At 35.7% G+C, this 27,968-nt stretch overlaps 1 protein-coding gene across 1 annotated transcript; it reads right to left on the bottom strand.

Annotated features, from left to right (window-relative positions):
- On the bottom strand, window positions 1-27,968 carry LOC119644442 (protein Wnt-5-like; the record flags this gene model as incomplete). Its single annotated transcript, XM_038043993.1, has 5 exons — window positions 1-291; window positions 367-534; window positions 3,147-3,249; window positions 24,195-24,476; window positions 27,075-27,968. Coding segments are annotated over 5 exons (1,635 nt in total), but the record flags the coding sequence as incomplete, so codon positions are not given.

Here is a 27,968-nt window from a genome sequence, read left to right as displayed (position 1 = left end):
TTAAAAAAAAAAAAAAAACAAAAATTAAAAAATAAAAATAAACCAAAAAAAAGAAGAAGAAGGAGACATGTGTTTTAGTCACAGACGATAGCGATAGTGGCGATTATTTACAGGTATGCTCTTCGATGGTTCTCACGCAAAGTTCACATTTCACCTGACAACACCAATGAAATTTACAATTGCAACGTTCTCTTACAACAATACTTTTCGTATTATAGCCCCGTCCACAACATAGAATACCGCAACCGTCCAGGCCATTCGAGGTTTTATTACAAATGCGTCCATGAGTTCCTGGAATCACAATTTCCTCGAATTAGTAATGAAAGTTAAAGGGAATGAAAAAAAAAAAACAAAAAACATTATTACCCGGCCATTGTAATTGTCGACTACTGCGACACCAATCTGGACTTTCATCTAAATAAACCAGATCATGAGCGGTTGGCACTTTGAACTGCGCGTCCTTCACTTGCAAACGTCCGCGTTTATTGAGTTTCACTTCTGTAGACTCTTCATATTTTTCTCGCAAGTAATCACCTATCATGTGTGTGTGTGTGTGTGTGTGCGTGTGTTAAGTAAGTTTACAAGAAAAAAAACAAGAGAAAAACATAATTAGAAAGAGAAGCCTTATCAAAGACTCGAACCTATAAAAGTTAAGTTGGTCCGTTAGATAATTTGGTCCGTTAGATAGTTTGGTCCCGTTAACATTTAAGTTGTTAAGTTGGGCTTTTAACCATTTATTTATTATAAGCGACTCTGTGCTTTGCCTTTTAACAGGGAATTTATTGATTTAGCGAGGGCGTTGATTAATTTGATAATAAAAATTGTGGCAGTCTAATTTTAGGCTAACTTGTAAAATAAAAGAAATTAAGAAATTTTATAATCGCGAATATTGCGCTGTTCATGTGGATAACCTTTTTCAAACATAGAAGTGTGCCTAAAGAATTTTCAAATTCAACTTTTACTGCTGCTAGTTCACAAAAGCGGTTTCCACATAGGTTTAGCATACGAATAAATTTCAATTGCAATTTACTCATTTTCGCTAAGGTATGCGATGGAATTGAAATTGAAATTGCTAAGGTGACAGCAAGAAATAATTTAATCTTTTTTTATCCCTTTCTACTCTAAGCTCGTCAAGTTTTGTTTTTATCAATAAAATTAACGCTTCTTACCCATTAGTAATAAATTTTTTGTTATAAATGATTTTTTAGCTATAAACGTTTTACTTGCTTATACCCATCAACCGCGCAGAAAGAAACATTCGAAATCCCACAAAGTATATATATATTCTTGATTAGCATCAAATTCTATATCGAGCTAAGCATGCCCGTCTGTCCCTCTGCCCGTCTGTGTCCTGAACGCAAAAATGAAGCTACCCACTTCAAATTTGAATTGCAGATTGGTGTTGAAAATGGGTCAAATCAGTCGAAGGACACGCCCATAGCACCACATAAATTCAGAACTTCTTCGTTTTTCAAAAGAAATGAAAAATTGGTTTTTTGTTCATTACTCGTAAACTACAGCGTTGAAAGCATATTCTTTGGGGCGATGCTGCCCAATCTGAGCACAAAAATGGAAAAATTGACCATGCCTACCCAATATTATAGTGAGTCATAATATAATTATTTTTTCAATAAACGCCTTAACGTGTGAAAATTCTTGGCCGGTTACAACCCTTAAATGTACTTAAGCATGTCCGTCTGTTCGTCTATCAATCTATCTGTTTGCGTAACTTTGCAATATCAGCCTAAGTATATCGTCTAAATAATTGAAAAAGAATTTGGAATTGATCTAAACTTTTCAAAGGACACGCCCACATGTCTCTATGACAAAAGCTTTTATTTTGTAAATAGAAGAAATCAACTGCGCCCGCTCCATATTATAGCGGATGAGAATTTTGTTCTTTTGCTTCTTTTGCCTTTTTTCGGGTAAACGGTGGTGGGTATAAAAGATTCGGTCCCGACCGAATTGAATTTTCTTACTTGTTTCTTTTGTTACTTCAAAGGATTTTTTTTATTTTCGCTTGCAGACATAGGCAAAATTTGAGAAAAATACACTGCCTCATACTGTTGAGTGTAACGGATCATTTTTGAAAAGAAAAAAAGTTCCAACTGTATGTCCGTAATCTTTCACGTTCTCACTTCGCGAGCATGTTTAAAAGTTTTAGGTCTATAAGAGCCTTGAAGACTTAAGTCCACTGTAACCTTCACGAAATAGAGAATGGGTGCGCTTTAGCTCATTGGAGAGGGAACGCAAGCATAGGTTTCTAGACTGCTAAGAAGATATGTACCATAAATAGGATGCACAGACTTTTTACGATGATGTCCATATCAAATGTTTTTCTTCAGATCAAGAAGTCGCTCGCAAAGCAAGCCTATAGTCATTCCCATCATTTCCATTAGATTGTGTACGGCCACAATCATCATAAAACCCTACAAAAGTACGTTCCGCAAACGTTTCAACAGAACAAACTGATCTCATTTCATTCCTAGACGGAGGGTATGAAAATAGTAGATACATGTTTGCAATAGGCATGGCTCTATTAAAGGTGACAACCACGACACATCCCTATGTGTTATGGTATCAGAGAGTAGAACTTTTCTTCACCATACTATGACAATCTTTTACGTTTGGTAATAACTGAAGATGAGAGAGGGGTACGTTCATTTCGGCAAAACGTTTGAAACACCCAGAAGGAAGTTTCAGAGATCGCGTCAACCATACAAATTCGAAATCAATTCAGATATGTTCGTCCGTCCGTCCATCTGTCCGTCGATATATGTATCAAATAAAAGGAGCTGGAGAGAGAGAGAGAGATACAGACGGAAAATACTTTGTAAAGTACAACAGACACATGATATAAATTTCCCCATTTGTTCTGGAAATGAGGAAAATATCAATCGCGTCCATATTATAGAGTGTGGAAATTTAGCTTTTTTTCTTCTTTTAATGGTGATGGGTATAAAAGATTTTTTGATTAATTTTTTTTTTTTTTTTGTATTTTATTATTTATTTGAAATTATTTTCGGCTTTTATGGGTACCAAGCACATAATCGAACTTTTTTCACTTTCTTAACGTTAAGCACTTAAGAGGTTAAGCTTAGAAAACATTTGTTGCTTTCAGTTTAGTACGAAAATCACAAACTTACCGATCTCTCTTAAAGATGATAACTGTTGCCAACACGTAATTAAACTGCAAGAGCCGGAAACGCCATGACATTTACACGTTATTCGGGTCTTTTTGATGACAGCCTTAAAAGCAGAGAAAGAAAATGTAGAAAAAATCAATTTATGGTAATGGGTTCATTTCGCGCCATTAAACTCTCTTCGTTACTCTTAAGTAAATTAAAAAGGGGTAGGAAAGCAATAACCGTACTCGAAAGATGGATTCTGTCACTGGAAGGCTGTTTGGTAATTGAGCCTTCGCTAGCGATCGGCGCTCTAATCGCATAGCCGACAAGATGCTGGCCGCGATCAACAGATCGCCGTTCGTGGGTTAAAATCTCAATGCGGTTTGAACATATTTTCTAATAGCTAAAATGTGCACTCGTGCAATAAAGGCACACATCCATTAAGCTTCGTTCACCCCCGTATATCTTTCTCTTCCTCTTTGTCCATCTTTTGCCTATTTCTTTCTGACCATAACCGTAATACCCTGACAGTTCATTACATTGATGTTAAAAAAGAAAGAAGTTATGTATCTACCTTAAAGAAGACGCCGCTCGTTTGGAAATTAGGGGAAAAACGTTGAAAGAATTATGACTTGTTTGCATAATTGAATAAAACTTAGGAAGAAGTTGACAAGCAGAAGACAAGTCAAGCAGAGCGAACTGATGACAAGCAACACATTGTTCCCTCATCAGCCTGTTTTCGTATTCGATCAACAAGAATTGTAGCGAAGTGGAAGCAGCTTTGTTCGATTCTCATAAATTAATTTCATCGTCAGAAAGAGCACGTTGTTCATAAGGCACATCGCTATACAAACTATCAGTTATGTTTGTCCTATGCGCACGCAACGTAATAAATTAATAATTTGCGCTTGGTTTTAAATTAATTATAAGTTGTCTCTTTCTCACATGCAAGCTATAGCTGTTCTTTTACTATGCATACATATGCTTTATTGTTCATTCGTTTTTCAACCGTCAGCCACGATGCGGTCGTTTTAGCAAACAAAATGTTATCGTTCATTACACTTGCAAATAAAATCAATCAAAACTTTACGCAATCTACAAATTCATCTTTTATTTTTGCTTTCGACTCTACGATGCAATTGTAATTCTCGATTCGTTTCGCTTTTAATAGCAAAAAAAGTCAGCGTCATACACAAGCAGATGTCATCTGTAATTTTTGTTCTCCTACCCTCTCACACTTTTGTTTTTCGTTCGGGACCCCTCACAAAAACCTAAATGGTATCAGCAATTTATTCTCAATATCGGAATCGTTGAAGAATTTCAAAGCAGTGCGCTTTAATACCAGCGGTCAGGCTCTGTCGTGTTTTTAATTAAGCTCAGTAGCAAGCGTAAAACATTGTTTTTTTTGTAAACTGGTCCAGCTGTGTTTACTATTATCGGTTGTTCTAAGCGATTGCTTAGAAGCTAAACCTTTTAGGTGAGGATTTTTATTTTAAGAATTGTAGCCTTAAGTATTTATGTAATTGCGACTGCGAGGTTTTATAGCAAATAAACTTTTCAGCTCGAAATTGTTATTATAAATATTTAAGGCAGCCCTTTACGTATTCTACAAAGTCAAGTATAAGTTGTGCCCTTGAAAATTTTGTCTGCACTATAATGTAATCATCATTGGTTGCAATTTCTGTATCCAATTTGAATTAAATGAATAAATAAATAAATAAATCTATTCTTAGTTTTCAGTTCTCGTTTCGACAAGTCATTGCGTATTTGGAGAGAAAGAAAAAACGTTCCTTGCTGTCTAATGTTAGCATCTATTTAAGAATTAAATTTAATCTGTTTTTGTTATTTGGTCTGAAGTTTTCTGCAATTTAATGAAAACAAAATGAAAAAAAAAAAACAAAAGATTTGAAAAGTCAGTAACAAACATAAATCATTTCGTAGACGAATTTGCGAAAATCACGTAATGTCAGCATATTTTGCACATAAGAAACGAAAATTATGATAAAGTTAAGAAGGCGAAAGGGAAGAGGGGGAGAAAAGTTTTTTGCATTATTATGCCATCATCAAATAAAAAGTCAATGCATAAGACAGACGAAGGGACAGACATTGAAACAAACAAACAAATAAATGCAATTTATTTAAAAAAATGCGAAGCAAACCAGCAGAGACTGACAATATTGCACTTCATATACTCGCACGCGTGCATCCACACAATATATGAGTAATAAAAGCTAAATGTTTGTCATCGTGTATACGCACAAATATATAATATATATATAAATTTTTTTTTTTTTTTATGCTAAAGGAAATGGCGGGCCAAGAAAACGGACGAACAAACCAACCAGCAACTAATACCGACTACACATAAAACAATTCGTGCGAAAGGGAGAGGGTGGGAGCAGAATGAAAGCAGAGAATAAAAATATGCGTTTCTCTGCAGAAATGTCAACGTTCGGCAAAATCCTTGGAAAATTTATGACATTTTCATATTACCAGCACAAACAACGGCGGCATGTACGTATTTATGTGTGAAGTAATACTTATGATATGCTCAACCAAAAGAGAAAACCATGAAAATATATTTTTCCAGGCTAGAAGCTCGAGGGGCTGCCCCAGCAATAAGAAAAAACGCAAAAAAAAGGAACAGAAAGAAAAAAACAATAGAATAACGAGCACATATGAATTTCTTCTGACACAAAATAATTCACCAGTCAAAGTGAATTGAAACAAATAAAAAAATAAAAAATAAAAACCGTAGCGAATTTAAAGAATTTAGTTTTCCGATAAAAAAAAAAAAAAAAAAAAAAACGGAAAACCACACACAGCACTAGAAAGCTTCTTTTGTCAGGAGAACAACAGAATTTTCCAAAACGCACTCTCGAATACATTTTCAACGCTCGAATACTATGGCAAGAAAATCTATATTAGAAAAACTATATTCGTTTTAAGGCGAATTTCGGATACGCTTCACCACGCCTCAATATATGATAACCGGTCAGTTCCGTGATAGCTACCACTTGGACTTAAGAATCTTTAAATTACTTGAATTGATTCCAGTACATCGTCTCACTAGGTCGTCTTGACTGAAATGAACGCTTGAATAGAAGTAAAGTATCGTCAAACCAGTTTTACTTATCGTTTCTTTACAAAATATAGGTAAAGTACCCACGAACAACGTCCACTTTCTCCTTTCGTTAGAAAACAAAAGTACGATATCTTCAAAACAGTTTTAGAAAACAGACGTAAAGTACCCACGAACTACTTTCACTTTCTCCTTCCGATAGAAAAACAAAGTAAGATATCTTCGGACCAGTTTTAGAGAACAGAGAACTACACGAACTATTTCCACTTCTATTTTCGTTAGAAAAAAAAGTTTTGCTTATCGTTTACTCAACTCTTTAGCCACAAAAAGCTCATGTAAACGAATATCGCTACAGCATAAACGCATACCGCCTACCCGAGTAGCTAAAAGTCGTGAGTAGTCGGTCTTTGCGAGTCCAAATTTCAGTGATACGCCCATACCATACATAGCTGGTCATGGGCATAGAGTAAGTACTCAGGCGTTACATTTACCGATCCGACACGCACCCACTAAATTCTATCCACACTCTATCTCTTTTCCTTCTTCTCTTCCTTATTTCTTTTTAACCCTTGCCATGATCCAGGGACATCCCCTAAGCAATTGATCATATATATATATATATATAAAAAAAGAAAGAATAAAACGAACTTGATACCAAGTTTAAGTTTCTCGCTCCAAGATAACAGTGTTGTGTAAAACTTTCTATAAAAGTTAACATTTCCGTTGCATTAATAAATTTTCCTTTAAAGTTAAATCCAAGTAACACAGAAACTTCTTCTACTGAGTATTTTACTACACATCGTACATACAGAGGTAATACTCTACGACTTGGCGAGGAAAGATAGTAAAATCATCCAGCCAATAATAAAATTCCAGATCAATGTCTGTCATACAATGTGCGGACGAAAGTCGTTCTTCGTTTCGGTCCCATAACGATGCGAGCATAAAGATAGGGAGGTAGACTCTCCCTTCAATTGGTTGGCGTGCGTATGAGATCGCAGAAGACTGGCAATGCCAACGAGAGGTGCACAGGGAAGTGATGGTCATCGATAATCAGGGAGTTTCTTCCTTGCACAGCAGCTTTATTTAAGGACTTCGAGTCGACGCAAACAATGCTATAAATAGATTCTGGCTGGCTCAAGATCCGCCTGAGTGGCCGAGTAGGCTAAGCGCATCGACTAACAACTCTAGTGGCTTTGGGTTTAAATCTCAAGTGCGGGAGATTTTCCAGTAAAACCGATAGCCCCAGCTGCTAATGATTTAAGCCTTAAGTCTTTGCACTTACATCTCTGGCAAAATTAGTTAGAACCAGAATGCTCAAGCTAGCGTGGGATATAAAATTTATGACGGTAACCAAGCAAACGTATAGGAATGAAAGATTGATAAGATGGAAAATCTAAAACTTAGTAACAAGTGCAACGAATTCCTATTTGTATAATGCTGAACGGAAGTACTAAAAAAAAAAAGAATTTGGTTCTGAAGGGTCTTTCATTAAGAGCGTGAGTTTTTAAAATGATAACTTCCAGTGTCGAATATAGCTTTTAGTGCGCTCTTGGGTGTGAAAGTATTCATTACAATTTGCGATTTCAGCCGGCGTAACGACTCAGGACTTTTGAATGCTTAGACACTGTTAAAAAATGTTACCAGAGTGACAAATAAGTTGCGGGTGACCATCGTTTGTTCATCAGAAAATCGGGTCGCCATTATCGTTTGTCTAATCAGACCGCCATAGTCGTGCAAGTTAATACGCACGGATTATTTTCTGTGAAGCTACAGATCTATGCTGGCAAGCTCAAAACTTTGGATGATTTGGAGGTAAGTCCTCCAGGTTGGTTTTGTTCATAATAGATTGCAACTCTGCAATGTCTAAGGTTCGAAATAAATCGCAATTTTTGCACAAACTTTGATACCTTGAGTTGTTTTATTTTATTTTTAATTAAAAAAGCTCTACTCTTGATGGGTCTCACTTGAAACATGAAACAGCCGTAGGTTAATCTCTTGTGATTACAGGTTAGAAAGTATAAGGGTTTGCAGGTAAAATTAATGATATTATGATGATAAGTTGTTGTTGTTGTTCGGAGCCAAGTAAAGAAATGCATGGAAAAAAAATGCTGACATTTTTTTATGACACAAACCAAAGCATGAAGAAATTTAGGCAGAAGTGTGCAGAGGTTCTTATTGCATATGGAATTTATTCGTCCGTTACTAATACACTTGGCCACTTGAACGCTGAGTGTACTACAGCAGAGCGGCAAGATTTTCAAGGTCATCATATATAGAACATTTAAGATTTTTTTGGGTATTTAGGTTTTCCAAGGTATTACGAAAACACACCAGACCCTTATCCAAATCAATTTTAATAAAATAAAGACAAACGAACCGACGGACAAATGGAGTTCATAAAATGGATTTAGAATCGATCATATCGAATAAAAATGAAGAAATTTTTATCGAACACCATCACCTCGCTGATATCAAGTATATGGCGCGCATAGAGAATAACAAGCTTAGCATACCCTTAACCTGTAGATCGGTGATGGATACAAGGAAAGAGAAAAAGCCCTGAACTGAAAATCAAAAGAAAATTGAACCAATCTTAAACTATAAAGAAGAAGAAATCGAGACAAAGCAAACTCACACGTATGCAAACACACTCGCATACACTCACACGTACAAGCGACATATCCTTAACATTAATATTTCTATAAGTTTGATATAAAAAAAGAGTCAGAATTTAATGCTTTCGGGGTTTTTGTGTTTTGTGTGTCAAAGAGAAAAGAAAAGAAAAGAAAAACCAAATAAATAAAATAAAAATATAAAAATAAGACACATATATAAATACATACATGCATACAAAATTGTACACTAGAAATGCATGAAAATGCTTGACAATAACATTGACATTAAATTGTGTATGCACAGTGCGGGGCATGAGTGTGCGTGTGTTTTTGTGTGTGTGTGCATATATGCGTAAATTTGTATGTGCTTAAACAATAGCAACTTTACGATCTGGTTCTTTGTCATATTTCATGGATGTTGAATGGCAACGAGTCGACTCAACTTTTTCCATTGGGGTCCTCTTTATTTTCATTTCCATTTCCATTTCAATCGAGATATATTTGCTATATATTGACTCATGGCTCTTGTTGAATGTCACAATAGATATGCCTGTGAATGTATTAGCGTTTTATGCTTTTATGCGTTCGTGTGTAAATACCGCATGATGCATTCAACAGAACGTGACAAATCGTTTGGATTTGTTTATGTCAAAGTATCGGATTAGTTTTTACATTCATTTCTTTGTTTTTTCTTTTCTCTCCAAATCCCCTTTACAAATTTTATAAACACACACTAAGCCTATCAAAGAATTTGCGACCTTTCGATATCTGTAGTTGCTACTAAGCAAAAAGGCTTCCGCGTTCTCTTACACACTAGCTCCTTACTTATAATAATTACGGGATAACAATAATCACTTACAAGATTTAAGAAAATCTTAAAACTTTAGCTTTTGTCCTCGCATATGTTGCTTTCTTCACACATGTGTGCGTTGTACTTAACGGCGAAAAGAAAAAAATTCAAGAAATAAAAAAAAATAAAAAAATAATGCCTTCTCCCAGTATCTGTGTGGCGGTCGGTATAAGCCATGATGCAAAGAAATGCTACGTTGTTGCAGATTTAATGTTTTTGGAACATACGTGTCGCCGTAAGATTCTTTCGCGCGTATCTGGAGTTGCTTCTGAGCCTTTCCGTTTTTTCGTTTTTTTTTTCCCCTCTTCTTCTTCTTCTTGTTCTGTTGCCATTATTTCCTCCTCCATTCAGATGTATGTGCTTTTTCTGTTAATAATAAACGAGGTAAAGTAATTTTTATTCCATTCTGCGGAAAGATATCTGTGCAGACATATAACGGAGTACTTGATTAACATCTCTTCGATTTATTCGCTTTTAAAATTTTATGTTTTTAATCTCTCCCTACCTTTCGCAGGTACCCACATTCGTACCCACTGCGAGATAATCGAATATTTCTCAAACACATTCAGACCATTTTTGTACTCTACAGCACTGTTAAGAGTAAGGTTACATATGCATACAGCATTCAGAATGATTTGCGATTAAAACATCCCTATTACGCTAACCGATTCAGAATATGATTCCGAATAATAATAGCTGTCTGTATTTCCGCCTAAGATCAACATGTCTTTATATTCAACTTACAGAAGTTATTTCGATGAAATTGTTTTGATCCGCGAATTCTATTAAAAACTGATTGAATCAATCCTTTTTTTACTCCATTCTCCATACAACGAAAAGTGTGACGGAAATTTTCGCAAATTCGAATCGAATCGATTCATTATCTTAAGCCATTCGTACATAATTGTTCCTCTATACTAGACAAGGAAATATAAAACCGGAATTTAGCTATAAATGGTTTTGACATCACGTGTAGGAGCCATATACGGCTGAAGCTGTAGTTTTTTTCTTTAGTTTTGACATCTGGCAGTTAGTAGTACCACAAGGCAATAATAATTCTTTCATTGACAAAACCATTGAGCTTTCTGCCAAATAAAAGGCATTCACTGACAACAAATTTTCTTTACCCGAGCAATACAATAGAAAGCCTTTTTCTATCCCTTGAACCTATTATGAGAACCATAGGCGTACAAATTTACGGCGAGATCAAGGCGTACCCGTTCACACGTATTGTCAAATTGAATCACTTTTTGCAGGACTACAATATTCTAAGCTTTGCGGGACCACAAGAGTGCGGTGAAGCTATACCCAGCCGACAATTAAAGGACTCAAGCCACTCCCTGTTCAAAAAAGGAGTGAAAAAAGGGCAACAGAAGGACATTTATATGCATGTCCTTGGTCCAACAATCTATAGGCAGCATTCAACTGGGAAGTGCTAGTCCATGCGGCTTACTCATCCGCCTTGAGTCTTACTTTGGTTTGTAGGAACACGTAAAAGAAGTTATTCGATTAATAGGTCGCCACGTAAGACGAAGGCAAGGGGGAAGAATGCACACCTGGCGGTAAGCATTACTTCTAATGAGATCTTTTTTATCATTTTTATATAATAAACGTACTCTTTCCGATATATACATACATACCAGATAAAATAGGGTTTTATAAGAAATGATTGTTTAATTTTTGCTGACAATAAGTCCAGGGTGGAAGCTCGATATATGAATAAACTTAGATTGCATTGGTCTATTTCTCCGATCCTCTTACATCATATACGAAGTCTAATGAAAAGTGATCCTTTCTATGGCCTGTGGCCTACTTTTTTATGTCTTATGCCAAAAAAAATCACTCTTTTTAAATTTTTAGCTTTCATTAAACTTTGAGATGCTGTAGGCTATTTAAAGTTCAACTTTGCCCAATTATAGCGATTTTCATTTCCCTTTTTCTTGCTTCGTTTTATTAATTAACTGCAACTGAATCTCACTACCGTAGCAGATTACGAATCTGCCGAATTGTGTTACAGTAATGACTAATGTAATATTCTTCAGGTAAAAATAATAATTTCAGCGATGGCTTAATAAACTTTAGTATCCTTCTCTTATCCCCCGCCGATTACTAAGCTGAGGTTAGTTACTTAGTTACTACGCTCTTTTTGGTCGGCGTATTCTTGAATAAATAAACAGGTTTCTGGAGCGTAGACTGAGTTGATTGCTGTAATGTTCCTTAACAGAATCAACGAAATCTTTACCTCCCTTGAAAAGATCTTAGGAATACCACCACCAGTGTCATTCAAGTTCCAAAAAAAGGAATGATGGTTGAAGAAAACTTGCCCCAAAGTTTTACGCCTGCTAAACACAAAGGAACCAGAAAAAATAAAAAATCTTACTATGTCTTAATTACTGTGCACGAGGTGATCGCAAGAGAAAGAAACTCCCTCAACATACTACGAGGTTGGATATATCTTATAGGGAGAGCTTTGTTGTAACTGTCTAAAGCGGTCCAACTAGATATTTGCCTAGAAGCACTTATTTACTTTAACTTCCCAGCAAATTGCTTCGCGGAGAGTTCTTTAAATGACTTGAAGAACTGTTTGAGTTGAGATCAAAATTATCATAAAATTTGCGAGAGAACCACGATTGGTAATGGAATCATTCAGATGCGCGTTTATCGCAGACTAGACGGTCAAAGCTTTAACAAAAGGTGCCGGCATGCGTCCACCGCGTCGATGGAAAAACTGTCATGTCAACCTAACTTGATCTGTCCTTCTGTAGCGATTATAAGAAGGAGTGAACGTCGTTCCACAATTATAAAGAGAAATCTTCTCCATTTTTCTTTTACTTTACCGTGCTTCGCACGCTTTATTACTGCTTTTCGTAGTTTATTAAAAAATATGCAATAGACTGCGAGTTCAGCTAATTAACGCACATTCTAAAAGACACTTGGAAAGGTTAGCAACAATAAAATGAAATTTTTTTAATTAAACATTTTTTTTTTTATATTTCAACTTTCTTTTTTAAAAACAAGTTATTAGTTTTTAGAAGAGACGATGTTGCTTTTTCTGTGAGCATCTGTCAAAACTTTGACTTTTCCTTGCGAAAATATGAACTTAAAGCTGTCACACTACCCTGAAGGTTACGCAGCAAACTCTAAATACAAAAATGATTATTTTTGTTGCACTTTCTCTCTCGAAGAAGAAGAAGGAGAAGAAGAAAAAAGTGTTGCTAAGTTATGTGAGGTAGAAAATATGATATGTGATATGATATGTGATACGGTACCGGAATGGCAAGAAGCCACGATTTTTTCAAATGATCAGTAACACCGAATATTTTTGGTTCGCACCCATTTAAAGAATTAGAATTAGAATCGCTAAGGAGCGCCGTCAAAGATCATTGCGCCAATTATTAATCGAATTACGCCAACTATCGAGCGAAAATGGCCCCAGTATCCGAGAAGATCTTATAAGTATTACGGCGCTTGGCTGGGGAACTCGTTTAGGAAATCTTAACAATACTGAACTGGAGTGTGTTAAATCAAGGCTGAATTCAGCAGACTTTCCTACTTCTGCTTAACTCGCATTTTAACTTATGGCGTATTGGCGTTCGTAGCAGTGCTGCCATATTTAAGATGATATCCACAAAATACACACTTTCATAGCAGTGCTGCCATATTTAAGATGATATCCACAAAATACACGCTTACGTAGCATGTGGCGAGTAGAGTTTTCGGTGCGAAATTTACTTTTCTTCACAAAGATGGAAAAGACGTCAAGACATGTCGACACTGTGAATAATAATTTTCTTGAATTAATCCTTTTATACCCCAATTCACTTGTGTTACAAGGTTTTATTAGGTTCGTGCGAATATTTGCAACACATCTACAAAGACTTGAGATAGACCCATGTTTTCTTGTAGCTTTCGCTTCAGAATCACTTTCTGCTTCAATCCAATCTTGTCTGTCCGTCGGTCCATCTTGTTTTCTTGTGCTCAACCTATAAGTTGAAATTTTTGCGATATTTTAATGAATTTTTTTTCATCGACGAGCTATTGGAAATCACGTTTCCGACCACTTCCCCTACAACACCTCATTTTAAAAAGTCGTTATACGAAGTGGTGCAAAGTATTTAATGACGGACCGTGTTCAACTATAACATATCTGCTTGTTTTTCAATAAAAAATACGCTCGTGATTTATTTACATATTTTGTATGCAATTCCAAGTGGCTGTTCTCCTAATGCAGTATCTTATTATAGAGCATCAACGGAATAGTTTACGCGTTCAGCCCATTAAGGAAGACCTTGAAATTGATGACATTTACTTACTTAATAACTGAGAGAAAGAGAAAACCTTAGGCGGGGAAGAATGCTTCAAAATCATGCAATAATGCAATCATGCAAATGAAAGCATAATTAATGACTTGAAAAATTTTCAATTTTCAATTATTCACAATAAAAGCCAATGTTTGTATGAATAGACAATAAACGATATTGCCAAGTTAATGGCTTGTGCCTTATGGCTTTAGTCTTTATGCATATTCAATAAAAACTTATGCTAATTGCTTTTATCAACACTTTTATGATCGACAGCTAACAAAACCGATGCCATAAATCAATATGAGAACAAAACAAGACCACGACGGCATTCCATACCCGGCATACGCCGAGTCGATGATGTTGTAAGCGCCTAGAATACTATGACATATCTAATAAGAGCTAAGCTAAGCAAAAATAGGGCGTGCAACAGCATATACAATAGTGTGAACGTTAGTCTCCGTTCTTTTTTTTTTTTCAAACTCAACTGACACATTGAGTAATGCGGTTTATTTGTAAACAATTGTGGTTTTATTACATTAACCGCATTAAACCAAAAAAAAAAAAAAAAAAAAAAATTAAAGGGAAAAAAAACAAAATAAAGCAAACAAGAAATAAATAGAAAAAACGCAAGAGAAAAACCGAAACAGCAACATGAACATAATGCACTTAATAGGTTTGCAAATCAGTTAAGTGTTAAACAAATGTTGGTATGCATGCGTTTGTTTGTGTGTGTGTGTGTGTGTGTGTGTGCCGCGTAGAAAAATATACATAGTTAAATGAATGTTGTAATGTAACGGTGGTGTGTGGTAGAAAATTCAAAAAAAAACAAAAAAAAAACAGAAAAAAAGCCATGCTATGCAATCAGTGACAGAAATCATGAAAAATATGAAAACATTTATTATAAAAATAGAAAAAAAAAAAAAATTAAATAAAAATTTTTGGTTGCTATATAACATTGAAAAAAAAAAAAACAAAAGGTTTATAAAAACGACTAAAGGATTTTTTATTGCCCTAGTCTGGCTTAAAACAGACACACGGAATGACATAAATTTTTCCCCTGTGAAACTAGCATGAATTGATTAAAGTTTAAAAACAATTTTTTATTTATTTTTTGGTTTCAGTACATTTTTCCTTTCTTTTATAAGCCACAGAGAGAACACACAGAATAATTTCAACGTGTTTTTTAGCTGCTGCCAAAAACTATTATTATGGATTTGCAATGTTTGCAGTGGTAATGAAAATATGCGTTTTAATTAAACCCTCCGAGACGCGAACTAAGCGCGGTCGCCCAAGCCTGACGGAAACCTATTTATTCATAATTTCATACATTTTCTGCAATTTTTATTATTTTCAAAGCCTTGGAAGTCTTTTTTTTTCCAAAATGAACATAGCAGCATAGTCGCAACGTGGCACGAATATTCGAATATATCTATATATTTCCGCACATCGCCTTCAACATATATTGGTCCCATATTTGGCATAACTATCTATTAAATAATTCCATTCGATCTACTGACAAAAAAAAATGTAGATGCGACTATATATGATAAACTCGTGGCATACATTTGGATTTTCAGTTTGAAAAGAGCAAAAGATGCATAGGATTCGTAGGATTAGTTCGACAATTGCATGAAAAACTGGTAGCATACATTTCAGGGTGCTTTGTTTAGAAATGGCGCCACAAGTTCACGGACTCTATGGGGACTCGCTTTCGTTTTTGAACTCAATCGTGCCATTTCCAGCTTTGGGAATAAATGAAGTAAGGAGATGTCTTGCTTAGGTCGATACATACATAGCAAAGGATGGCTTTATCCACGTACTGCAGGTTTTTTACTTTACGACCGATTCTTTGTGATGTATTGTTGGATCTAACTTGAAGTAAGTTGGTTGCCAAAGTCAGGACGGAGCCTTCTGTTTACTGGTACAGCGGATAATAGAAGCCCTCAAAGCAATTTTCTGCTTTGTATTAGCAAGTAGCTCCGCCAATTTGGTAGTTCGATTTGATCATTGGTCACAAACATTGCCGGCGTTTGCTAGAAGACAACTGCAACGGGCTTGATGATGACGACAATCACTCAGCGGTGGTTCTCTATTCATGTAACGATTTGGTGAGAAAAAAATGGGGAAAGAGATAGAGAGGTGGCGGCTGGAGCTTCGTGGATGTGTGTCTAATCGGGAAGTGTTACGCCTTTTCCGAATGAGCCAAAGAGAACGCTCTCACACTTGAGACTTGAACCCGCGAATATTGATTTGCTAGAAGCGATTCGTACCCATTCAGCTACTCATGCCTCTAGAAGCTAAGTATGCGCAGCGACTTCGAGTTAACCTTGTTTCACTCTGTGCGCCATTGAGTGCTGCGAGAATCCATTTAAAGCTATTGGAAAAATAGTATGCCGCCATCTATGTCTAAGACATGATAACGAAAATATAGGACACTTGACTTTTTTTGATTATATATATGTATGTGATATTTATCTTTGAATGATAAAGTGACTTGTAACGGTATTTGAATTCTTATTCCCAATTAATGGGGGTACAAAAACAAGTCGGTTTGAACTCGTAACTATGTCGTATCCCCTTTGATTACTAGTTTATTGCGACCTTTTGCTTCTCTGACCCTTGGGACATAAGCATTAGCTGAAGCATAGACGACAAAATTGTTACCGCAATCGTTATGTTGACTAAAAGTTATTTCGTTTCGTTAGTTGAATGGCTGGTTTGGTGCTCTATACCTCTGGCAACTGGCATAGAAACATCAGTTCGCTTATGTCGAGTTATATAAGGCCAAGAGTTTTTTCAACGATAAACTGTCGCCAAAAAAAATTACTTTTTTGTTGTTTTTTTTTTTTTTATATCTTCTCCTCCTTTTAACAATTTTTTGGAATTTATGAAAAACAAACAAAATATCGTTGACGAACAGCCGCATGATAAATGTGAAATATTTCTTTTTTGGCCGGCCCATAACCAGTTTAAAGTAAACACATACATATGTATAAATAAACTTCCGTTTGGCATCAAAACAATTGTCTCTGTCTGGTGCAGCGTTATCAATACTCGTGATGCTGCTGCGACTATTGCTATTCGACAGCACGCTCTTTCAATTTCTATATGTCAACAACAACAACAAGAACAATAACAATAACAACAATAATAACAGCAAACTGCTGCTCTTGATATTATTGTCGTTGTTGCCATTATTATTGGTCCTGCTATGGCTGTTGACTTACAATAACAAAGCGTTACATTCGAGCAATTACTCTAACTGCCGTCTTCACAAGATATGCATCAAGTCGAAAATTTAAGCAAAAAAAAAAACAAAAAAAAACCTTACAAAAGCGTAATAAAAACTTACAAAACATAGTCGAAAGAAATGAATACAACAACAACTACAACAACAACAACAAGAAAAAAATGCAAGAGGATTGATCAACTTTTATTTAACAACAACATGTTTTTGTTTATAAAGTTCAGATTTTTGTTGATCCTGAGACTCCTCTTCTCCTTCGCACAACCAACCAATCCTTTCTTAATACATTGTTTGTTTGCTTGTTTTTCTGTGAAATTATGTTCATTTTTGTTTTGTGTTTTTTCTTTTTTCTTTTTTTTTTTCTCTTCTTTTTGTTTAGCTTTTCATTTCGTTGTCGTTGTCATGTTATTTGATGCATCAGTAAATGTTGCACCAATTTGTGTTTTGTGGACGCTTTCTCTCTCCCCCACTCTCTCTCTTTCTCACTCTCTCTATTTCTTTCTTTCTTTCCTCTCACTCTTTTGACTTATTATTCATTTTTTTTTTTTTTTTCTTGGATTTTTTGTTAAAAGTTGTCATGACTTTGGTCGCCTGAGTTTAAATTACTTAAAGGTTATATAAGTAAAGTAAATCTTGAACTTGTTCGGTACTTTAAAGAGATTATATTTATCCTCTTAACTTTTTTTTTCTTTCACTTACTTATGAAAAACTTTATTTAATTTTGTTTGTTAAATAACATACAACAATAACAAGCGAACAATTTCGCTCAGCATATATTGAACTTTCAGTTAAATCCTGTTTACATTCGATAAAAACGAATCGTAATTTAATCAAACAGTGACAACAGAAACTTTGAGTCACTTTCGAGCTTTGAACCCCTTTTGATATCTTTTGCTTATGTCATATTACCTTTCAATTTTATACTAAAAACGTAATTTTTAAGTTTGGACTTAGTTGTGACATCAAAACTAACGCTTTTCACACATAGTTAGAAAAGGGCCGTATGTCTTGGACAGGAAGAACCCAATCAAGGACGAAATTCGAAAGAGGGATGCGTTGTAGAATTGTGCATAGCATTTCACAACAATGACCGCAGTTCCTCTACAAATTATGAACTCAAGCAAAGTTCGCGGGGAACTTGCATTAACACATAAATTTGTTTTTATCTTTTAAAAATTTTTATACCTTTTATCAATTGTAAGCTCTCTTCAGCTCTTTTGCCTATGTTATGCAACACTCAGAAGGACTTGAGATTTAGTCAAATTGCATTATGGCAATCGGTTTAGATTTGCTATCTAAATCAATCTAGCCGACCAGCTATTTGTCGGTCTATCTGGGTAATCTGCCCATCTGCGGTTGGTCTCGTAACGACCGAAAAAGTAGTGCGACGTGAGCTATTTCCAGGAGGACAGTGTATTAAATTTCATCAAAATATCTCAACAATGACGACCCGCTTATAGAACGCAAGAATGCATGGCCAGAGATCAGACGGACAGACAAGCTTAAATTGAAATCTTTTCCATATAACACCATTTTCAAAATAAAGGCGTTACATCGGCAGTACGCCTTGGGTCAAAACCTATCAGTGCACGGAATTTTGCCTATAGATTGAATAGAAAAAAACTTGGATGGACATCGAATAGACAGACAGCCGGACAGACAAGGTTAAATATACTCAAAAATGATTCTAAATCGTTGACTGTAAGAAAGGTGGGTATATTTCGAGTCCTTTTAGCTGTTGCGTACATCTGGACGGAATCACTAGTAATAGCGTGGACTAGAACAGGACACATTATTTTTAGACAAAGTTCCCAATAAAAGAATTTATTTAAATCTTGCGCATGCTTAGTTTATCAAATAATTTTATGGACTTGGAAAGTTATGGCATAGGGTATAGTAGGTTTATAAGCCCATATATAAAGGCAAGGCAAAACGAACCGAAAGCCCCTATTTCTTGTACTAACGGATTGAGAAGCAGTTTCCATAGCGACGAAACTTGCCATTGGTAGCTAAATAAAAATTCCTGGAGTATGTCAAGTTATCAGGCTTGATACTTTTTAGTCTAACACGAGCCCTTTCTGGCTCATCTTTCGTAACGTCGACTTTGCTTTGAATGAAACAGCGTCACGGACCCTTTAAAACTAACTTCGATTCTATAAGATCTGTAAGATTAACATTTTTTTGGTCGCCTTTGGCCTTTTTTGCTCGCTTAAGGCTTTTCAGATAAAATTCATTAAATAGCTCAACATTTAATTTGTTTTCATATATATATATATATATACTTGTAATTTTAATTTTTATAAATATGTTTATGTGTATATGAAGGCATTTTAAAATATTTGTCGCTTACGATTATTGTGCCAAAAATTTGTTTTCATTTCATAAAATATGCATCAGTAATGACTACGTCATATGTTTGTATGTGCACGCTAAAGAATGTATTGGCATTTAACAAGTGTCCTTTGGCATTCTTACATACACAGATATATATACATATATATATATATATATAAAAGTCTTCCTGACATTGCCTGCAATACGTAACTGAAATTGTTATTTATTTACTCTTAAAGGCATTTCATGCAGAAGGAACTAAGAATTGATTGTTTAGCTGTCAGAACTTAAAAAGCAGAGAAGAGAAGACATACCCATAGAAGCAGATGTGAAAATTTCATCGATAAGTGCATGTATGTTATGTTGCCTAAAAAATATTGAGCCTTTATGAATTCCCTTTTTTTTTTCCAATTCATTAAAATTCGTATTTTCATCACTCGTGCATGTATAGAAGCGAATTGAACATGTTCCAATTATTGGGCTCAATATTTCTTGAGTATAATGCAAGACTAACGTGTATATGAAAAATCGGAAATTGTGAAAACTCTTTTTAAAATTTTCATTTTCGCAAGATCTACGTATGTGTTTTTCTAACTAGAATAAATAAAATGAGCTGTGTACCTATCGGTTTACGAACTAATGAATTCAATTTATATATATCACCTGTGATAAATTATTAGGACTAAATGAAAATGGCAATAGATTCAGGTTCGGTTAGATTGCTTCAGCCAAACAATAAATGTGCAAATAACTCACTTTCACTTTAATAAGCTCTACTAACACAGTAGTATGAATGAATGAAAACATCAAATATTTTCATTATTCATTAATATTCATATGAGTTTTTACTACCACAACTATACATACAAAACTAATTTTTTTTTTTTTCAAAATCTCCACAAAAACGAGGTAGAAGACAGCATTGTCAATGCTATTCTGCCATTTATATATATATATATTTATATATATATATAGGCGTTACCTATGAAAGAAAGTATATTAGATTTGCCATTCGATCTGTTACACCAGCATAAACGAATCGAGAGAACTTTCGCCTTTAATTACGGCAAGTTAATGATTTAGTCCCATCTTTGTGCTATAGAGCCATTTGCCAAAGACGCTCGTGTAATGACGATTAGTAGACAAAAGGAATATCTTTCGTAATTCTTCTTAAGCGACTTAAAGAATTGAGTGTTCAAGGATCCAGTGAAACATTCAGGCCAATCCCCAAGATTCACGATTTTGTATACTCATTGTCAAGGGCTTACACGAAGACTAAGATTAGTCGAACTATTTCCCTTCGAGTTACTTCCCTTCGTAATACTGCGAGGTACACATCAGGCGTCATTTTGAAATGATTTTGATCGGCCGACAATTTGAATCAATTCAGTTCTGTCCGTCCTTTGGTAGGTTAGTAGTTAAGATTTGATATTTGAAGAAAATGTTTGCAATTCGGTGACATCAACAAGCCCTATAGGCAATAAGAGTAGATTGCGGAAAAAAATGTTGATGCCTGGAACGTCGAGATTGAAAACATATATCCTCAGCCCAATGAGAAGACCAATTGATTTACTAACACTTACACATCTAACAAAATATATTCCAAATGCAATGAATTGAGTTTGAGTTAATGGATATCAACAACTAACCCTCAAGCAAGTCTACTTGAATAATTCCTATAGGAAAAGGTAGACTTGAAATTGTACGAAATGCATGTGGAATATGTACGCTTGTATAGGGAAACGTTTCGAAACGTTTTTCATACAGAAGTTTGAGAACTTCTTGAATTTTAAAAACATTGCTGATTTGCTTTCAATTCAAATTTTTTGTTTCTTTTTTCCCCTAGAGAAAAGAAGAGAAAGAGCACCACATGAAATAAATTTTTGCGAAAGGCAGCCTACGTTTGATAGTCACTATCGATGTTGTTGCTATAAAGCATAGAAGAAAACCAAACTCGCATGGGAGGAAAGTGAAGAGCACCCACACCTTAAGGATTGTATTACTTGAAAATCGATATTTGTTTTATTTTTGAAACTTTTTTTTTTAGATTTTTATATGTGAGTTATATTGGGATGCCATGTGCTTAAACTTGTGGACTTTTCCTCGAGCTTATAAAGTTTTTTTTGACTACCACTATTAATGACGCTCTTGCAAGAGTACTTAGCATTTAGGGAATCAGCTTGAGGTGTAAATGCAAAAAAGCACAGCTACAAGACCCGGCTAAGTTTAGTGAAACACTTATGTTGATCTAAATTGTTTTTAACTCAGGTGCTCATCGCAAAGTAGTAGCAGATGTTTAATTTGTTTTCGTCACTTACTGCATTTTTAACTAACTAAAATTTGTACTTAACCTCAGCATTATATAGCACGCAATTGTTTTCCTAAAAGTTCTTCTTGCAATTCCAACTTTTTAAATTTTGTGCCTTTAAATGAAATTTCTTGAGGAAATTAAGTGAAAAGCAGGTAACCTCGCTGCACCTTTTTCAAAGTCAGCATTCGTTAGTAATCACCTCGAACCAAGTGCCAAATAACTTGTTAGATTAAAAGTTGGGACGTGGGAGAGATGGAAGCCTGAGAGATGGATGCAGCTCTTCGAGGAGTGTCGTGATGTGGCTATGGTTACGCCAAATGACGCCGCGAGAGCCTTAAATAATTGGGAATGGTAGATAGGTCTAGCCTTGCCCAGATGCGAGAGTTTGGATCATAGAGAATCTTTCATACCTCGCGTTTTGGCTTTGGTTTAAACCACACAAGTTATCGCTTCCGTATAATTTTATAAAGCTGTGCGTTTGTTTCGTACCCATACAATCGTTGTGTTCCGAATGTTTTCCTTTCGGCGCCCTTCGCGCCCAAATACATTGAGCATCATCAGTTCGCGACTTAAGCACCCATATTCCCAAGATCTAGCTGGACTCAAGGTGTTCACTAATCTTGCAAGTATTCGCTTGACTCACCAATCTCGACGGAAAGTAAGGAAAGTGCCTGCCTGGGATTCTTCTTCAGCTAATCGCTGATGACTTATAACAATTTCAGGCTAACTGGATTTGGATGTCTACCTTCTTTCGGCCGCTTGACGGGCAACGATATTATTCGTAGATTATGTTGCAATGCGGGCATTCATCTTCCTATGCACTGCTCCGCTTGCCTGTTGCAACATTTAGCTTTACAGCAGAGTTAAATATTTGAACGAATAAGTTTTTCGATTTTCGATCAATGGCTTAGAGGATGTCTTCCCCTGTCAATCGGGTAAAACGTTGATGGCCAGACAAAATTGGAGATACATAAGGAGATGGGTGTGGCTGCCCAGTGAGTGTGTGCCCAATCGGTAAGTGTTACATCTGCACGGACTGCGACAAAATGAACTCTTGGAATTTGAGCCTGTGAACACTATGTAGACGCGAGCTTGTACAAGGAAGAACAAGAAAAGTATGTTCGAAAATTTTGAAAAAGCTTTCGAATATTTTTGATGGGACGCGTCCGCGTCTTCGTGGTTCGCAGTGCCAATACAACGATTGTGTAATTCACGTCGTGTAGAATCACTATTTCGGTAGAAACTTCGGTCCATACCGGTTGACTGGAATCAAGTTTGTGAACAGATGCGTTTTTTTTAAATAAAGATTTTAATAAATTAAAGAACCAGTAGGCGTTCCATTGACTTCGGTATTTGCCTCAGTACATTCGCAGCGTTTGCTAGCAGAGCTTCATTTTGAGTGCATTCATTTTCATGAAGAGTGCATCACTGCAATTTTTTGTTGTGAAAAAAATTATTTCAAAACATATTTTTTTTAAAGCAATTTAAAAACAAGTAAGTGAAGCATTGCTAACCGCTATGGATATTCTAGATGTATTGATGGCACTCGACATTGACGCAAATATCGTCTGCTTGACTGCTACTAATTCGGTTTAGAAGAGCAAAGAAGATATCAATGCCAATTGGCTTTCCAATAGTTGGCGCAGACAGAGAACAAAGGAGAATAAGAGAATTTTCGTCTGTCGTTCGTAATTAGTCTGCAAAATTTCTCTGCCGTCCACATACGCAACCCTTTAAATATGGTCTCTAAAAGCAAAGCATTTGCTTGGGTGGCACTTTTCCTTACCTCTTACCTCGATAAAAAAATGTTAAATCACAGCACCTAATTGGACTTCTAAGCCCAAACATTCCCCCTCCCCGCAAGTCATTAGTCATTATAAGAATATCTTCCTCCTGTGCGAACCTATAGCTTTAACTAAACAAAAGCGCGTTTGTTTCAACAAGAGCTAACTGATCAAAGCAAAGGAGTAACGTAATGTTTCAAATTGAGAATTCATGAAAGACAGGGTTGTTAGTGCAAGGAACACAAAAATAAAAAATACATCCTCACCATCAAATCGATAGTGAATATTAGTGAGTATTAATTGAATAACGACTGACTGAATATGCAGACAAAGAAAATCGCTTATCGCCCTATGAAAGGCCGAATTCAGAGCAAAAGATAAGAAGAACGTATAAATAAAAAATAATTTAATTTTAATATTATGATTTGTTTAAATGAAAAGCAATCTATGAAAAATTTAAGTGAAAATTTATTTAAATAAATCAAAGATAATTTGCTCTCGGTTTACGTGGATTTTATGGTTTAAATGTTACTCACCCTTCTGCCTGCTTCGTTATTGTGTAAATTCATTAAACTGCGTGCTTTCAATGAAATGCTGTTTTTCCATTTGCTACTGCTGCCGACGGCCAGTGAAGGACCGACTGCATAACCCAGATTACTGCCACCGCTATTATAGCCGCCAACATCTGCTACCATACCATTGACAGCTCGTTGATTTTTACGTTTTCTTTTACGACGATTGCTTGTCGATGTTGCACCGGCCGCCGCCGCATCCATATTGAAGACTTTTGAATTTAAAATTTCACGATTGATTTTTTCCTATTTAATATTTGGAGCACCACAATAGCCGTTCAATTTATTCCCCAACAAATGATCAAAACCATATGAAAAAGAGAGGAAGAGAAAAAGGAAAAATTATATTAAATTTCATTTTCCGTTCAAATAATGGCGAGAACAAAAAAGGCAGGTACCCCTGCAGGATAAAAAACTGAAAAATTAATAATAAACGTTATAACAAGTTGAGGAAAGTTGAGCATAAATGCAAAAAACTATACACATTCATCTACATATATATATATATATATATATGTATGGACGTGTGCACGGACAAAAAACCTTGTTTGCTATTCGCTTAGTGGACCAAAAAAAAAAAGAAAAAAATCCTTTAATAATTGTTCCTCACGTTATAGGAAAAGTTTTAACCAAGAGGTAAACTTAAATAAAAAAAACAAACCGAAATTCATTGCAGAGTTTTGATATTTTTTTTTTTTTCTGTTGTTCTTGTTTTTGTTAAATTTCCTTTCGACAATTTAAAATGTTGTATTATCAATCAATCGAAAAATTCCCAATATATTGTCCACCTTCGATGGGCAAATATGTCGATGACAGTTTCTTTATTAAAATATGATTTTATATCCAAAGGAAAAAAAGAAAGAGGCAATCATTGTCTTTTGAGGACTACCCAAAAAAAAAAAAAACATGGCAATGTTGAAATATTCTTCAAGCCTCTCATAGATATATATCCGGAATATTCCTGGAAAAGTCACAGTCACACCATGAAACCATCGAAATTGAAGTCACTTTTTCAATAAATACTGAAAGTAACTTCAATTTGCTCATTAGTTTTAATTATGTTACAGACCAATACCAATACAAGTTCTTATGTACTACAATTTGCCGTTTTGTAACAAATTCAATGACATTAACCAGGGTATACGAAACTTCTTGGGACGTGTACAGCAATCAGGAGAACTTGAGATGGACTCCTATTTTATTATACAGATCGAATCCGAAATTGATTCTGAAGCATTTCCGCGAACGATGCAGGCTTTTCTATTCGGCTGTGCATTTGCCGGTCTGTCCGTCTGATGTCTCTCGACGCAGTGGAAGAGAAAGGAATGTTCAACCTGCAGATCCCATATGTGCGACTTATCTTAGGCTTGTCTGTCCATCTGTCCGTCTATAGGAACATCTGGTTGCTCATCTATCTTAATGATATTTCGCATGTTAATGTGTTTCGGCTCAAGGGCAAATACTGTTGAAAATGATTTGAACCGGAGCACATTTACGTTCCCTTCCTTATAATGCTTTATTTCGAAAAGTTATTATGTGACTAAAAAAATGGTGTAAACTATAAAGCTTTCGCTTAGTTTTCATGTTGTTAATATGTACTTTTTACTCGTAGAACAACAAACTCTGCGACGTATTAAACGTTATCTCTAGTGACTTTCTGGCCCCGAGAAAGATAGCAAATTAAGTTCTTTTTAAAAAGGTTCATCAGACTTCATAATGTTGCCCCGCCACTAAGGCAAAAAAGAGTAAAAAGTGAAGCGAATTTTGCGTCTGTAAACTGGTTGGCAGTAGACTGAATTTATTGATCATTGTTTTCATCAACAGGGTATTTCTGCGCTAAACGTTCGGGTCGCGCATGGCATGCCAAAGAGTTGGGACGCGGCGTGGCATGCCAAAGAGTTGGTTGGTTAGAAAGCAAGTCCGTTTGTAGTAACATTGGTTTTAAGCTTTTAGGCTTGAAGGCAAGTCTGTTCGGTTACAAGCAATGTTATTATAGCTTTCCCACAGATTGGCGGATAAAGAATCGCAATTGTATGTCTTTTGAATCTCATAGTGATTAGAGTTATGTTAACGCTCATCCACAAGGGATGAGGATGGGAGAAATTAATGTTTGTTAAGCGAAACTGCAATATGTGCGATCTGCCACTCAGGGGACATGCCTTGTAGGGGTAACACGGCGTTGATCAGGCAGAAGTGGTGAAAGGGTGGAGAAAAACTTTAATTTGTGTGTGTGTGACCGATCGGCCCGTATTGTGTCTTTACCACAGCTACGAACAAGTACGATCTACTGCACATGGGACATGAGTCGACTTTGTAGTCGCGACTCTTAATTATCCAGCTATATGCCGCAATGAAGCATATTTCGATATATGAAAATACAAGAGGCAACTATTTATTTGCCGCCAGAGAAGACGTAAAGGAATAGTAAAAAGTTATTTTTATTTGCCTTTTGAATGGAATGCAGAGTCGATGTTAAGTGTAAATAGAAGAGAGGGGAAAAGGGGAGAAATTTTTTAACCAACTTTCATGGTTGAGAAAATTTTCTGGTAATTGTCCAAAACTCTTAGCCAGAGTTGCGCTTTTTATATACTCTGTCATGAAAGCCATGATATTGAAAGCAAGTTAAACTAAACTATTATTGTTGTACTGATTGTTGTTGTCGTCGTTTAGGTTGTGTCAGTGGCTGGTAGATTTTAAAGTAATACATACACATATATATATATGTTATATATATATATATATATATATATATATGTATATATTATATATATTTATATATACGCACACTTATATATATATATATATATGTAGAGGTAAGTAATGAAACAATTTGGTAAAGTTTACCTGCAATTCAAGCATTTCCTTTTCCTGTAATTTCGAATTGAGTATTTCCTTTGTAATACGCTCCTGTAACTCTAATAAATCTTCCGGCTTAATGCGTCCTGTATTGTATTCCTCTGAAGAGTCTTTCTCTTGACGTGGCACAGCCACAAACGATGATCTACTAGCAGATTGCTGTGGCATAAGTGGTAATGGTGGTAATGGTTGAGCGTCTACAGTTAATGTCAAGTTACTCGAAATGGTCGAAGGAGATGAAGAACCTCTAAAAGAAGAAGACGATGATGGCGACGACAACGACGACAACGACGACGACGACGATGTGGTTGATGATGCGGGGGGCTGGATGGAATAACTGCTAACACTTGACGTTGTTCTGTTGACATTGCTGCTGCTGTCGGTATAAGTGTTTCTAAGGTTTATCGCTTCGGTGTTGACAGTTTTATTGGAATTTTCTAGTGATTTGATATCGTGGCGAGTGAGGGCAATGTCATCATTAATGCTACCAATGGAAACGGCAACAGCTGATACCAAAGTCGCAGTATTACTGTTATCGTAGTTGTTATTATTATTATTGTTGTTGTTGTTGTTGCTTTCACTTTTGCTTTTACCTTTGCCATTGTTTGCTGACAATCTTTGTTGACTTTTTGTTAATGTTGTTGAACTGTTCAAATTGGTATTTACCGTGGAAACTGTTCTCGGTAAGGCAGCAAAGTCGGAGGCATCATCTGCAAGCATTTGTTGTTGTTGTTGTTGTTGTTGTTGCTGATGATGTCGTTGCCTTCTCGTTTGATATAAGCGTAGATTTTTACGTTTTTCAGGATTACCCACACCACGTGTACCTCGTCTGGTTTCCTTTTCACGTACATCGATAAAATCTGTAGCGAATCTGTAGCAAAA

This window comes from Glossina fuscipes, unplaced genomic scaffold, assembly GCF_014805625.2.
Source record: "Glossina fuscipes isolate IAEA_lab_2018 unplaced genomic scaffold, Yale_Gfus_2 117029, whole genome shotgun sequence".
Classification (NCBI taxonomy): Eukaryota; Metazoa; Arthropoda; class Insecta; order Diptera; family Glossinidae; genus Glossina; species Glossina fuscipes.
The sequence above is the reverse complement of the archived record's forward strand: the minus strand, read 5'-3'. Positions and strand labels throughout refer to the sequence as shown.